Source organism: Brachyistius frenatus, unplaced genomic scaffold (assembly GCF_029030835.1).
Source record: "Brachyistius frenatus isolate BFR_SWC_R1_liver_20210118 unplaced genomic scaffold, ASM2903083v1 Contig_45, whole genome shotgun sequence".
Lineage (NCBI taxonomy): Eukaryota > Metazoa > Chordata > Actinopteri > Embiotocidae > Brachyistius > Brachyistius frenatus.
Window position 1 is genome coordinate 2267872 of NW_027210644.1, and position 16343 is coordinate 2284214.

Genomic DNA, 16343 nt, shown 5'->3' on the forward strand with positions numbered 1-16343 from the left:
TGATATCCTGTGTATGGCAAAGCATTTGTATGAGTAGTCAGAGACAAATACTGATATGAGAACTAAAAACTTACAAAACTGAGATATAGGTGCATCTAGCTGCGGCGTTGTGCCCCCCCTCGAATTCAGTTTCTGGACCTGGGTCGGCGGAACCGGCTTGTGTGACTGGCCAGTGGCCCGGTACATGGCCTGCACCCAAAGGATGCGGTCCTGCTCATCATCACTGGCAAAGATCACAGTATCACCCTCCTTTACAGCGTTGAAGAACGTTCGGCCACCATCCAGACCTGAAGAATAGAGGAAGAAGGCGTTCCTGACTTAAGTGTGTCTGTCATGTTAACAAGATCAGAGCGGACATACTCACTGACTCAGGGGCAGCTCTACCAGGGTGCCGCCCCAGTTTTGGTAAATCTAATTCAAAACTACATAAAGTTGGGGCTAGTTGGAAATTTAAACGAGAGAAATTCCAATGTCAGAATGCGGGTCAATGCAGCACATCTCGATGCTCTTATGAACTCCTAAATTCTACTCCTGCCCCAAAAGTATCTGTGAGACTTTGTTGCTTTCATCTGTGACCTCTGCTGCATCTGAAGGTGAAGTCCAACCTTCTCCGTTTGATGTTAAATCAAACGATTGCGACCACACCAGGCGCATCTCACCAGCAGGCTGCAGGTATTACCATTGGTTCAATGAGTAACTCAGCCCTGTTACTACTGCCACGCAAAATTCTGCATCGCAGACATCATGGGCTGTTGTTCTGCTTCTTGTTTCATTTTAAAATATTTCCACACTGCACAAATTTTACCTGCCTGTCAGAATTCACTTTTGCATCCTGCCACAAATCGTGCTCTTCATTTATGACACCTGTGCAACAGCTGACATAAAACAAAGGCTTGAGACTAAATATAGCTTTAGATAGTCAATACCCATCAGTTACAAAATCCTTGACTGTCAAATTAGAGAGATATCAACCATGATAGGATAAGGTCCAACTATCACATTTTCATTCTGTATTGATCTTATTGAAACTTATTAACTACATGCCCCTTCAATAAAATGTAACATGTGCATCTTGATTACCATAGCAAAGCACTTCATTTTGATATTTTTCTCAAAAGTTTTGCACACAGCTTAACAACAGTCACTTTGAGCTGTCCTTAGATGTGACCTGATGTGCAGGACCAGTTGTCTAGCATTAAGAAAATTGAGTAACTGTCTATGAACATAACGGGACAATAAATATTGTAAAAGTATAGTTGTGGACCTTTTGTTCAATTCATTTACTTGTAGGAGCAGAAAATAATTTATATGTGGGGACTCCCAAATAAAGCCCTACCAACTATTAACCAAGACTTGACAAAGCCTCAGGAGGCACAGGAGAAACAGGCTAAATAGCCATCCCCATGACTAATAAACTAACATTTACGTTGGTAAAGCTAAACTTTGTGTTTGACCCTATGATATTCCATTGTACAGCATACATTAAGTCCTGTTCATTTGTTTAAATGGATTTTGAATTAGTCTAAAGGAGCAGATATCGAGTCAAGTTGAAGTTGGGTAGAGCATTTATGTGATGTCTATGGATCTAAATTATGTATGAATATACAAACAAGAAATGTAATTGTTTGATGAAAAATATATGTTGGGACAGGAGCAGGTTTATCACTGTCTTGCACAGCCTTTTCTTTTTACAACACTCTGGAAACGTTTGGGAACTGAGGAAACCAGTTTCTGGAGTTTTGGAAGTGAAATGTTGTCCCATTCTTGCCTGATGGCCCAAAGATCAAAAACATCAAATATTGGTTTTCGGCCTGTGGTTGAAAAGCAAGTACAGTATATCCCCACCCTAACAGGACAGTGATGGAGATATCAGTTGAGCACAGTTCGTATACACCACGCATAGTCCCGTCTTTGACGCTGCCTCGCGTCACTGCACTGCACGGCTGTATGATATGGTTGCTCTTACCTGGCTGGGGGTCGGTGTAGTCCACTGTGTAGCCATCCAGCTGAAGAAGCTCCACTGGCTCGGCCTTTTTCTCTCTGTAGCTGCACATGGCAAAGGTGTACTGACTCACCTGCACCAATCACAGACAGGAAATGCGCATTATTCAGATGGCTCATCATCAACATTCATATACTGGTGAGTCAGCTATTTCCCATACCACCCATCCCTTCCTCCTGATGAAGTAATCACTATACAACATCCAAACTAAGCATAAATGACAAACATGTTAACAAAAACAAAATTATGAAACAATCACAAAAATATGGCATTCCAAAATCTGACCATATAATGAGATGCAGACATGTTGTAACGGTCAGGAAAGTTGTCCACCTAAAAATGTATCAGTAATAAGTACGTGCCACTTAATTAGCGTCAGCTACAATAAACATCAACTTGAATGCACAATGTTTCAAAACTCTTTATCACAATATTTCCCACCAAGACAAATAAACATATAGGACACATTTGAGAAAAGATAATTATGCACTTTTCCTTAATAACAGTTAAAGACAAATAATAATGCTTTCTTTTTGTGATAGTGTCTTTTTAGGTTTAGTGCAGTTTGCAATAAACACTGCACAAGTACAAAAGCTACTTTCTTTTTAAATTGTATCACCACAACATCTATGTTACTTTTAGAAGGGGTTCATTTGATGCATTTATCCCCATAGTCAGTGTTACTGCCAAACACTGCCTGTAATAAAATTATTTCCGTTTTCAGGTTTAGAATGTGCATAATACATGTAAGATGTGTAAGTCTGAGAGGTGATGTGAATGCATCAGTGTTAACATGTGTACTCTATCCAGGTAGATTCACTTGTTGCTTTTTTAATTAAAAGTAAATTCTACCTGTGAAAGATATGCATGGTGCTTGCAGAGGAAAGAATACTAAATGTATGCTTGTGTTTCCATTTAGTTGTTAGGGGGTTGCAGTTGCAACTGGGTTGTGTGATACAGATGGTTTACACATGAATGTTATTACAGCATTTTTGAAGAATTCTGCATTATCTTGAACATTAGACAAATCATATGGGGTTGGAGGACCAGAGAAGTCTTTGAAAGTCAGGTAGCAGTGCTAATTTAAGCTTATTGGCTTCACATAAAGACCCCGGGCTTTGTCCTCAAAATGTTTGGGAAAGCTGTGCCGCATGCAAGGCTTTCCCAAACATTTTACATAAAAAGAAAGTGCCATCCATAGTGGCAATGTTTCCAAGATTTGAGAAGATGATTTGCAATGAGAACTCCAGGATCCAGTAGTGGCCCGCAGTTACTGTGCAAGCCAAAGGCCAGTTTGTGGATACAAGTGAACAACAACAGACAATGATACTTGCCAGACACACAATATAGTCAGGAGAGAAAGAGAGGGTGACGGGGTGAAAAGGGGTATGACACAACAGCTGTTACAATGAGGTTAAGTGGACCTCTTGTTGTGTGTGCATGTGTGTTATGATAATCACATTATAGAAAACTGAAGTAGCTGAATTAGGGGGTTAACTTGAAGATGTGTTGTAGAAAAAAGCACTGATAAAGTATCTATGTGTGTGCCTGATCAGCAATAATGAGAAGAGACTGTGTACGTGTGGGTGAATATATAGTGAAGTGAATATATAACTCTTTTTTTCAGTTAAAAAGGGGTGAATGACTGTTCTGTGACACACTAGTGTGAATGCTCCATAAAAGCTCATGTCACGTTCACATCATATGGCATAATTGGTTTGCTTTTGTGTTTCATCATGTTGGCTCACCAAGGTTTCGTGTTAATGCCAGGTCTGAACAGACTTATCTGAGTCTGGTTCTGTTGGAGATTACCTCCTGTTAAAAGGGAGTTTTTCAACCTTAATTTGGCACAATATAAATACAACTCAATTGAATTGAATTAGATGTTTGCTGCATTTGTCATTATGGTCTCAATTACAAAATGGTGCCCTTTAATAAGTGTGAGTGTGTGGGTGGTCATTTAGGAATTAATTGCTCTATTAACTTCTCCATGTGTGGAGTGGTCACTGTCTTCAATAAGCTGGTGTTGATTTGGTCCAATTTCGTCCTCAGTAAGGTCCTGGCTCAATGACAATGACCCTGACCATAAACTGCAACTCTGGGCTTCAAAAGGACTGCAATGCAAACCAATGGGTGATGTCCATCTTTATTTGGTGTGTATGTATTATCCCAGAGGATGGATTCAATTTCCATCACATTATAGTTGAATACTAATTTCACTGAACACATTCATGCTCCCTTGAGGATGAACACTTTTCATTTTGGACACTACGATGATCTTTCTTATAGTATTCAGATTGACGTGAAAAATAATGCATCTTATTTGCAGAGACGATCACGCTCCCATGGGGCTGACTTTTAATTTGAATGACCCGGTAGGTTTCCTTTATGCTGTATTTATGTCATGTCAGAATTATTTAAATTTTTTTCATTATTCAGAATATTTAAATGCTGATTGATCTGACTTGTTGCAAAGTAAGGAACTGCCAGCAAATATGGTCGTGCCACATCATCCAACATCCATTGTTGAAGGCATTACACTGAAATGTAATAAATATGGTGCTATATTGAACAAACTCACTATTCTAATCTTCACATGTCCAACTATGCATTAAATAAACATCTCTCAATGTTGTTACGCTGTTTGAATTCCATTCCTCTGCTACTTTATTATTTGCTTGGCATTGTGTTCTTTGATAAAATGTAGCCAACATTTGTGTAGGTTTTGTTAGTGTTCTTGACTACCTTCCATCCTGCATGACAAAGATGCAGCATTAGCACCGCTACGAAGAAAAACATAATGAGCTATTTGTTCCACCCAACTCTTTCATGTTGTACAGCGTAATGTAATCTGTACTAGAAGCTAGCGGCACTTTACACTTTCAGTCCAGGTAATAAAAGGCCCATGGTGACCCGTATACCATTAAAATTTTAGTTTTGGTTTGTGGCTGTGGTCTTGTCACTGCTGTCTGTGTTGCAAACAGGAAGTATAGAGACACTCTGTTGCTAGCTGTAGCTGGCCTGCTGTTACTGTAGCTGCCAGTCATTCCAGCCTGTCGTCACAAATCACCAGGCCTGGCCAATCCACCGCTGTCACCACCTCTGCTGCTGCAAGTGGCAGCTCTCACTCTAGCTGCAGCTGCATGCTGTGTGTGTGTGTGTGTGTGTGTGTGTGTGTGTGTGTGTGTGTGTGTGTGTGTGTGTGTGTGTGTGTGTGTGTGTGTGTGTGTGTGTGTGTGTGTGTGTGTGTGTGTGTGTGTGTGTGACAAATGAGATTCCCCACGACAGCACTGATGAGACCTGAGGCCAAGTAAAGGATGGAGGGAACCGGACCAACACTCCAGCAGCTCCCTGGCCTCCAGGATACCACAAAGGCAAATCAGAGTCTAAAGTACAGACCCCCCTCTACCCACACCCCAAAACACCAGCTCCCTTTCTTTCTGCCTCTCTCTCTCTCTCTCTCTCTCTCTCTCTCTCTCTCTCTCTCTCTCTCTCTCTCTCTCTCTCTCTCTCTCTCTCTCTCTCTATCTCTCAGCTGTCAGTCAGCAGAGAGAGACAGTGATGAAGAATTAGAAAGGAAGGCAGAATGAAAGCGATTGCTGCAGTCGTTTATGTTCACATCATTACAGGAAACACATGGACATGAATACCAGAGATGATTTGCTGGATGTGGCATATGTGCTCACTAACAAACTTCAGAGTCCAATAGCAAAAATATGCATCTAAGTCGTAACACATGGTCCGAGATGTCGGTTTGCACTCTCGCTTCCAACCAAATATAAATTTACATTTATATTTGTCCATTGAACAAAGTATTTATGCAGTCAGCATGTTTGAATAATGTCATAAATAAATGAACAGAATTAAACTTTTTTTTTTTTTTTTTTTTTAATTTTTTTTTTTACCTGAATTAAACTAAAGTACGTTGAAGTTAAGTGAATTGAATAAGTGTTCAAAATAGGTAACGTGACCTAAACAAAACTGAAATAAAGTGAAATCATATATTTGAATTGATCTTAACTAAAATAAATAAATTGATCTTAAATAAAGTGAAGTGAACTGAGTGAGGTAAAATGAACTGAACTGACAGTTCACTGACTATAGTGAAGTGAACTGGACTGAAATGAAAGACAGATGTGAGCATATGTGTGATTACATTTGGTTCACTATGAACACGCAAGGTTTTAGCTGATATGTAATCTCTCTGAGGAGGGGCGACTCGGGCCACAAACACTGCAATGATTATGAACTGATGGATGAGCGAGGACAAGGAAGTGATTTAAGGACAGAGAGGAAGTCTGCAGGATGGGAAAGGAAGGAACGACAGACAAGAGATAAATGTCATGCAGAAGAGGAGGATGGGCTGAAAGTTGGAAATGAGATGGAGCGAATGATAGAAAGAAACTGTTGGTGTGATGCAGAAAGTTGTAAATAGGCCTACTACTATTTCAACTCCTAATTTAGTCCAAACTATGTTTGTTGTACCAACAAGGTTTACAACTCATATGCTGGAATCTATTGTACACGTACAATGATTATTATTATTATTATTATTATTATAATTATTATTGTTTTACTACTATAAATGTGAACATAGGATGGGATTTGCTCTCTGCAAATATTGTTTTAACTGGTGGACAGACTGGAGTCTGTACTCATATTTAAGCTACAAACAGTCTGAAAAAGCTCTTAGGCGTCAAGACTTCTGTGGTAATAAAGTGCGGTGCTGTTTATTAACCCTTTCCACTCTGGCAGTCCCTATTCAGGGACCAAGAGTTAAGAGTGAAATTTTTTTAAAAAAAAAATAGCCCAGATCTTCAAATTAAATGAATATCTATTATTTAAGTTAGGTATAGGTGATATACAGGACAGTTTCATATAGGACATGAACAGCAATCTCCTGGGCAAATGTATTGTGTTTGAATAATCCACTGAGCTATCCCGACTTCCTCCCTACATAGACTTTGTTACTCTTTATACTAAGTCAACTGACTTCCTCCTTTGCTCCATCATAATTACTACGGCCAGATAAGGACACAGTAGGTGCAGTTTGCCGAGTCTGAACCATAATTGTCGTCGTGATAGCAACCGATAGAGACCATTTAATGGGCCAATAACATGCAATGCTGATCTCTTGATCACTTCAAGGCCAGTATAAGGGAGAAGAATGATTACTGGTAGCAGTGACTCTATTAATGTACACATGACATGTAAGTACCGTTCCCAAATGTGAACCTGTCCTTTAACAAACGTCCTGCTATATGTGGGAAACTGAAGGACCAGAGGAAGTGCGAATTCCCTTTTAAAAGTCATATTTAAAGTAAGGAGGTACAAGATTATTCTGATGCAAAGAATATTTTTTTCACAATTAAGAGAACTAGATCCAAATCAAATCAAATCAAAGCAGATAGAGGTAGTAATAAAATGCCAACAGTAAGCACTTTGTTACAAAATGTGTTAAAAGAAAAAAAAAATCACAATACAGTTATCTCTACAATACAGCAACGCTAAAACAGCAACAAGCAGTGCACCCACAAAGCCACACAGCAATAACCAGATAGTGTCTCTACTCCTCAAGACAAACATCCGTGCACATACAAAGACAGACAAAAAAACACACACACACACACACACACACACACACACACACACACACACACACACACACACACACACACACACACACACACACACACACTATTGACCATTATTTGTCACTTGCTATATATTTAGCTGGGAGCAAGTGAGAGGCTTCAAGTTGGCGGTGCTCAAGCTTTTCTAGCTGCAAGTGTTAGGCCAGCTAGTGTTCACTCGACTTTGTCAATCCCCTGTCAACTTGTAGCTCTGAGACATATCCTCTCCAACACACAAGAGACAGGCCGCCCACCACCCCACTCCCCCCGCCTGATGCCCACCTCCCAATGCAGAGCCACCAGGAAATGGCCGCTACCATCGCTTCCCATATACACCCCCCACTCCACCCCCCACCTCCTGACAAAAGCCTGCTTGGCCTCTCCATCATTCCTCTGACAGCCGAGGGAAGACAGCTTGGCTGCATCTCTCTTTCTCGCTGCACACAACATGTGGCCAGTGAAAATATTATAGCCATAAAGCAGAGCTCATGTTGAAGGCTGCTTTGTGCTTCTGTGTTGGGTGTGATCAGGTGGCTGAGCTCATGCTACATCTACTTCAATCCAAAATTGATCGTGTGGTTTTGAAAGTATGATAATGAGCAAAGACAAAGAAAACATGTTGATCACTGACCAGTTCATCACTGATGCACCCTCTCCAGTTTTGTACACAAAAATAGAAGTCTTAATTTTTGTATTGTATTTATTGTAGCTCTCTGAACAAAGTAAGGGCCATTTTAACAAAGGTCAACATGAATAGTAAATAAAGACTTAAATTGGCTGAGAAAGCATTTGACCTTGTGACCCTGAGCACTTAGCTGGACCTCTGACGGTATTTAATTGATCATGCTGTCCAATAACTTCTGAGACAATATAACACAAAAAATAACAAAAAGGGTCAATCTGCCTGCAACCGTATGGCTTGTGCACTTTTGTCAGACATCCTAATTCCTTGACAGAGCTCTGTAGATTATGAAAATCCTTTTTGACCTTATCTAGTTTTAGTTGTACTTCAGATGTAGATTCAGCCACAATAATTGCATGTTGGAAAACTTGGATGAGAGTATTTATTTTTATTTTTATTTTATGACATATGATCTAAATGGTTATCTAAATATTTTAAGATTAATTTTAAATTCATTGACAAATTCATTGATTAACATATCATCTCTGTAAAAATTATATCAGGATTAAATGCATACGTGTACTGTATGTGAGCTGACAAAGGCTTTTATTTTTATAAAATGTATGTATATAAAACATTAGTCTTGAAATTTTACAACAATTATATCTGCACAAGATCCGACACCACGTAGGATCCAGAGCCCAATGAACAAGGCTTGTAGCTGTCATAGTTACAGTGGCTCAAATTCATTAGAAATACAGTTTAGTTAATGTGGCAAACTAAAAACTTGAATCGCACAACTGCTCTTTCAAACACCAAATCCAGCTGTATGTAGTGCACTATATTTATTCTTTTTGGTGTTTTACTCTGCAGTACGAGTTTAATGTGTCTTGTAGGATCCAGATGAATCCAGTGAACGTCTGACAGTTCTTACCTGAACCAGCACAAAGAACCTTTTCTTCCATCTTTTCCACACGTTTTTGCCGATGGTCCAAAGATACCTTTGGGGGTAAAAACACTCATTTATACAAAATAAAACTGTTACAGAGATGTCTTGGTGTGACCTTTATGAACCTACATTTGCTTCTTTCTGAGTTGTCATTACTGATGTGACTGATATCTGATGCGCCAGACTGGATCTACAGAACGGATGCATAGAGCTTTACTGTAGTGCATCTACTGACCTCTTCTGGTAGAATGGCAGTACTGCAATCAGGCACATCACATTAAAGTGCATCCTAGTATATTCTCATTATTGTATTCTAATAAACTAATAAACCTGGTTTAAACCATGTATTTGTCATAACAGGAAAAAGTGCAGGTGCAACTAATGACACATTTCACTGTTTCAGTCAGATGAGCCAGCATGCACAGCACCAGATTTGTTTTAGTAAAACCTTTGTAAAAGGGGTAAAAGTGTCTGCATGAGAAACTCGGATCAACTCAATTTTATCTATTATAGCACTTTGATGATTAAAATAGCGTTATAGCACATGCTGAGACAAACAGAACATGATCTTAATCCCTGATCTGAGTTTTGTAAAACAACCCTCTGAAACTACCCAACTCTATATTTTTACTATGCATGTCACATTTGATAGTTATGGAAACTTTGACATCTGATTCACAGTTCAAATAAAGTTCTGCTATTTCACAACCACAATTTATAAGAACAACATTGGATAACATTGAAAACTAAACAAAAGAAGTTTATACAGTAATAGTAATTATAAAAGAAGTTCCTGTCAACTACAATATCATTCATTTGATTGTGATTCATTTGATTGTGATTTTCTAAAATGTGAGCGTAACCTCTTAGCCCTTCAATGAGGGAGTCACTCTGATTACTTTCTTGTTATTTCATTCAGATATTCAACAGCCAGAATGTTATTCTGGTATCTAGGTAGTGTTTCCTCATACTGTGCAAATTAAAGAGTGCTCTGTAAATCTTCAGGCTTGTTGTGCTTACTTTAATTTTAGATTTGACAGGAGAACATGCGGCGCAGAATTAGAAGGGCAGAAGAGGGCTTTTTTAAAAGAACATCTGAGGGTGAGGACCCCAGTTTGATCTGCCTCTGCTGCTCCCAGCCTAGCTGTCGGTCTCCCTGGTGAGCCCGCCTCAGTTTGCCTCAGACTGCCTTGGTCTGCCTTTGCCCCCGGCCCCTCCGAGAGCTGCTTCAGCCTGTCGTGCCAAATAAACCAGCATCCAGGAGGTGACACATGAGGCACCCTGCCTGTGTGCTGTGCAGAGTGTGACCAGTAATGTGGTACAGAGAGGCAGTGTGGGCATCTTACAGGGCAGCCCAGCAGCCTCCTCCAAGGCTCCCAAATGAAAGCATATGGAGGAAAGAGAGGCAGGGAGGCAGACATTCAACTTCTTAAAGCTACAGACAGAGGAGCAATGCTTTAAAACAATAAGTATGTGTGCCCAGTGTGTATAACACACTGTCTCGTGACCCGGGTCGGCACTTCTTTTCCAGTCAACATCTCTCCACACTGCCACTTTAGTTTTACAGCATAGACTGTGGATAAAGATGGACAAAACATTACCTTTTTCTCCCAACTGTACAAAACTAAAGCCTAACTATCTCTGAAATGGGCATGCTCGCTCTGGAGAGCCCTCAAATTGACCTCCAAAAGTGTAAAGTGGTTTAAAATGCAGACTCCATGCGGAGGGTTAACCGAATTATCATAACATGAAAAATCGTCCATAAAATAAATAAATAGATTTTTTTTTTTCCCAAGAATATTTTTGTAATCTGGGATAATAAAGGAATTTTTGGTTCATACAGATTGAAAGAAGTCTTTTGTGAGCATTAATAGCTGATTCTTTGAGATACACCATTTTGTCATCATACTATTTCCATAAATTTAATAATCAAATTCCTGAGACTTACAAATTATTAATTAAAATAATTTACACGAATTTGGGATACTGTTTAAGATTTTAAGCCCTTCCCCTTCTAACGCTGTTCTGGAAGGACACTACCCAGTAGAGGGCACTCCTGAACAAAGGATAGGGTTATGGGATGGGAAATGGGATTGGGCCTTGTTATTGAGGTTCCGCTTTAGTACCAGCTCACAGACATGAAGAAGTCAATAGTTTTGAACCATGCTTGATTCAACAGTTCAAATCCGTCTTTATTGAAACAGTGCTCCATTCTCACAAAAAAAAATCGTTTGTCATTACTGTCCGCATGAAAAACAAAGAATCTGGGAAAAGAGCTGAATTCCTGCTTATTGTTAAAGATCTACAATTTCCTAGATAAAATCATTGATTGTGTGGTGTTTTCAACCTTATAATCAGTGAGTCAGTCTTTTAAAATGGCTCATTGTGTTGTTTGGTGTCATCGTGTTAACTGGTGAACACGGACAAGAATAAGAATAGAGCTGTCTGAGCTGAAACAGAAAAATGATCAAGCATGGTCATGGCAACAGCAAGAGCACCTTCTAACTGCTCTTTGTTCCTGTGACCACAGCTGCCAATATGAATAGGAAGTTTAAGGTCCCTAGGACCAAAGCCAACCTCCTGGGTCATGGCTATAAAAAGAAAACTGACCCGTTTGAAAAAAAAACAACAGTTCAAATACTGGTAAAAGAATGAAGGAAAAGTTTAAAACATGTACAAACTGACATCCTAGATCAAGGTACAACCTTATCTAGTCGCACCATATGTCACTTTGTGAATAAAAGTGCGCTTCATGGAAGAAGAATTCACTTCTGACCCAACAGGAAGATTCCACTTTTTAAAGAGAAACAGAAAAACACAACTGGAATTTGTTAAATTGACAAATCACAATGCTTCATGGATAGTGTCCTTAAGACAGTGAACACAAAATTAGAGGTTTTTGGTGCGTCACATCAGGACTTTGTTCAGAAGAACCAAAGTACTAGTTGTGTTGTGCTATGTTGTACCTTGCACAGGGTGCTTTAGAGTCTGTGCAGGACATAATGAATCACTAATCAGATTATAAAGATGTTTTTGAGTGAATGCTCTGTTTTAGATATAGGACTGGCTCCTTCAACAGGACAATCAGCCAAAACAGACATCTAAAACCATGAGAAGAAAATATTTAACCATTCTGAGTGCATCAGTTGTGAGTCCTTATTTTAATCCAATTGAATATCTATGGAAGGAGCTGAAACTCTCAGTTAGGAGAATAAAACCCATCGAACCGGAGAAAGGTGCAGTAGTTCGTTCAGGAAGCGTGTAATAACAAATCCTCCTCACATCAGTGTTACGGAAAGAAAAGCACAGCTTCAGTTAGTTATGTCAATCATGGCTGTGTCCCATATAATTAATCTCAGTCTCATTGATGTTACCAGTTACACCTGAGTTTTTTCCTACTATGGCGAGTCATAATAAGGTGAAGTCATGTCCACTCAAACCATATTCACTCTGTTTCTAATTCACTTTTACTAAAGTCTAAATGGCACACAAACAGAAAACCCACTGTGCCATTACATTCATGCTCTGTTTATAGTTTATGATCACCCTGATCATTATTTATCTATTCCTCACTTCAGTAATGTGACATCATGTCTTGTTAGGGGGCTGGGCATAGATACATTTCGTTGACCAAAAATGTCATGTGACAGTTGAGATTTCTAGAGGTGTGATTGCACCTCCAGAAAGAAATGTGGAAGTTGCCTCAAACATGTGCAATAAAATGATACCACGCAGTCTGGACAGGAGGTATAATTAGGTAAACTAAATGAAAACACCTGGGGCCTGAGTTGGGCCTTTAAAGATTGCCTGTAGAATTTTTAACCTCTAGTAAAGCAATGGAGTTGTTTTTCTGTGACTGGGACTGTTTTATTTATCTGATGCACGAGAAAGAGGATGGATACTTGATACATTATCCTACCAGTGAAGCAAAACTACTCCAGTGATCTACAGGTGGTCACATATTTTACTGCAGTGGAAAATAAAGTCTGTGCTGTAACAACTGGTGACCACAAGAGGGAAGCAAAACATTATCTTGTAGACAAAATGCCTACAGTGGGACATCTATTGCATTGTACCAGTAGCCTGCCTACAACAGTGATAACTGATAAGGGAAATTATTAAACTTCTTACTATGATACGATAATCTTTGTCTACTCTTGTTTCAGTAAAATAGTTGCAATGATTGAGTAAAACAGAAGAGACCTTTAGATCTTTTTTTTTTTTTTTTTTTGTAATATCTTCAACAAAGTGTCCAATAAAGGTCTTCATTTACATTTCAAATGTACATTATGAAACAAATGTTTTTCAATGTTGCTTTAGTTTGGGTAGTGCCCAAAACTACAGTAACAAAAACAACTCTATAGTGTGCTTAAATTAAAATCTAATGTGGAGAATAAGTATCTAATTTCTGAATCTTTGGGGCCAGCAGCATGTAGAATCTCACTGTCACTTACCCACAATGCTTCATGTTCTGTGGTTTATCCATGCGAATGGCCAGTTTGATCTTGAGGTCGCTGTCTGGGCATCCTTTAGACACTGTCATCTTATGGAGCTCAGACTGCTTGGGACTGTTGGGGGTCGGGTGGAGCACGACCTGGGAGTAATCACGTAACAACAGTGCATGTGAGCTACACAAGATAGAAAAAAGTGAAATCACCTAAATTAATCATTTGAGTCATTTCTTACCCTCCCCAGCTCCTTATCTTCCAGAGCCAACACTCCTGTGCTCTCAGTGAACAGTTTCACCTTCACAGCAGGTAAAGGCTGGGTGGTGGTAAAGTCACCCTGGGTACCCCATCTGCACACAAACAAACACATACATACAGCCAGGTAAAAACACAGATAGAAAGCACTGTGTTAGAGATGATGATGACTATGGCATTGTCTGACACTTAGTGCCTAACTAGTTTAGCTGCTAGCCAGTTTATTCTTGAGGTTTTGTAGGAGGCTCCAGCCTATCCCAGCTGACATCGGGGCAATTACCCTAACCTCAATGTCTCTGGACTGTGGGAGGAACAACGCATGCAGACACAGGAAGAACATGGAAACTCCACAGAGAGGCCCCAGCTGGCTGGCAGGTTTAAATTGTTCTTGCTGTGAATCGATAATGCTAATCACTGCATCCCCAGGCAGTCCTTTCAGGAGTTTAAAATGCTGCTTTGCTGTGACCTGGACCTGGAGCAGATGGAACAAATAACAAGTATTACATTAATGATACATCAATGACTAGGATGTATCATTAATTAACTTTCTAAAATACAAGAAAAAGGAAAATGTGGGTAATTTAGCTTAACGTTTTAAGTTATATGGCTCCAATTGACGTTTATATCGTAAGGTAAAATGTTAGACAGTCAAATTCAGGTCTGAACTTCCTTTTGGTCAAATATTTGGTTGCTGCATTTTGCCTTCGGAGGGCGATAGTGGACACCAATGAGCCAAAACATTGTGACTGACCACTGCCAGTGAAGAAGTAGCAGATTTTTCCTCTGGGATTTTCCCTCTGACACCTGATGTCACAATAGTAAGACAGAGCTGTGACTTTGAACCCTGGCTGGGCCTCCCTGTGGGCAGTTTGCATTACTCCCTGTGCCTGCATGGGTTTTCTCTGTCTGCTCCAGCTTCCTCCCACATTCTAAAGACACGTGTGCGAGGTTGATAGGTGATTTCAAATTGCCTGTAGGTGAGAGTGGTTATCTGTCTTTTTGTATTAGCTGTGTATTTACTGTGATGGACTGGTGAGCTGTTCAGGGTTTAACCCTGCCTTTGCCCAAAGTCAGCTGATAGACTCTGGCTCCCTTTGACCCTGTTCAGGACAACGTGGGTATAGATAATGGATGGATTATAAACATTACATTCTAAGTTTCTATTCATGTGTCAGGCCATATTACAAATTAAATAACTTGTCAAGTTTAGTTATTACCAGTGTTGGGAATAACTGCTTGCTACACGATTTCCATAACATTAATTACTGTAATTTCATTACTTTTGACTAGAAGGTAATGTTACAAATTACTTTTTGAAAATGAAATAACAGAATTAAAATTTTTGAAATGTAAGTGGTCAAGTCAACCTCCACCAGGAGAGGAGTGCAGGGTGTAACAACACCCCGTTCCTTCCTTTTTTATTTACACTATAAAGTATATCCCAAGCTGAATTAACGTTAATGTTATTTCACTTATTTTGTAGTTATTTCTGTATATTCTCTACATCAGTAAACAAGATATGAACATAACTCCCCCCCCCTCCAAAAAAAAGAAAAGAAAATAGTGTATGTTTAAAAAAGTGTTGCAAGCATGAAATGGATTGAAAAAGGGGGGGGAGTTAAATAACTCTATTTCAAATGCATAATGACACAGATGAAATGCTTGTTTTATTAACTTGTTATTGAACCCAGATTGTTTCATTGTTTGTACATCTCGGTTTCATTAGATCTACAAGCAATGGAGAAACAACTAGTTTGTTTATTTGCAAGGAAATGTGAAGCTGTATCTTCTGGTTTAAAAAGCTGATAAAATTTGAAATGTATTTTATACAATTAGTTTTTTTTTTTAATATGGCCGTTCAAATCTGCTCTAATCTAGCAGTTTTGGATCAATGGATCAGATAATTTTGTGTAATATGAAGGGGGAAACTCAGAGAAACATCACCTGGATCTGCAATCTGCTTTGCCTTTTGTAGTTGTTGTTATTTTAAGGACAACAATTTTTCTGTTTTAGTTTATGCTCATTGACCTCATTTCGAGCAAGCAGGTGTTTTTAGCAAAAACACACTAACAAAACCACTGTACACAATCCACCTGCAAACCACAGGCAGATACAGAAACTAGATGGTGAATATAGTGGAGCACTTAGCTGCCAAAGAGCAAAATATTTTTCTAAGGAGTTGGTAGAGACACACAACAGGGCTAAAAAGGAATATTGGAAATATGTATTAAGATTGTGTTTCAACTGATTAAACAGGATGCCATCGACAGCAATGAGGTCATCCAGCCTCTTCCCTAAGCTTAACAATTCAAATTGCACTAAGCCACTTTGTAAATAGATCTCAAGAAGAGGCACAAACCTTGCTGCCTTAAAGTCAGGAGTTCCAGTGGGTGCTGTTTCACCTGTGGTTGTGTATCACGCTTGTGAACAGAAA

The 16343-nt window shown here is 39.3% G+C and overlaps 1 protein-coding gene across 4 annotated transcripts in view; it reads right to left on the minus strand.

The window, feature by feature from the left end:
* The window catches only part of cadpsa (Ca2+-dependent activator protein for secretion a), a 173929-nt gene that overhangs the window by 98126 nt on the left and 59460 nt on the right, over positions 1-16343 (minus strand). For all 4 annotated transcript variants that reach the window (XM_069703250.1, XM_069703251.1, XM_069703253.1 and 1 more), the window contains exons 7-11: positions 13893-14004; positions 13661-13800; positions 9192-9258; positions 1967-2075; positions 75-287 (exon numbers count right to left, since the gene is read on the minus strand). In XM_069703250.1, the coding sequence (XP_069559351.1) occupies positions 75-287; positions 1967-2075; positions 9192-9258; positions 13661-13800; positions 13893-14004 (641 nt within the window). The remainder of the gene's footprint in view (positions 1-74; positions 288-1966; positions 2076-9191; positions 9259-13660; positions 13801-13892; positions 14005-16343) is intronic.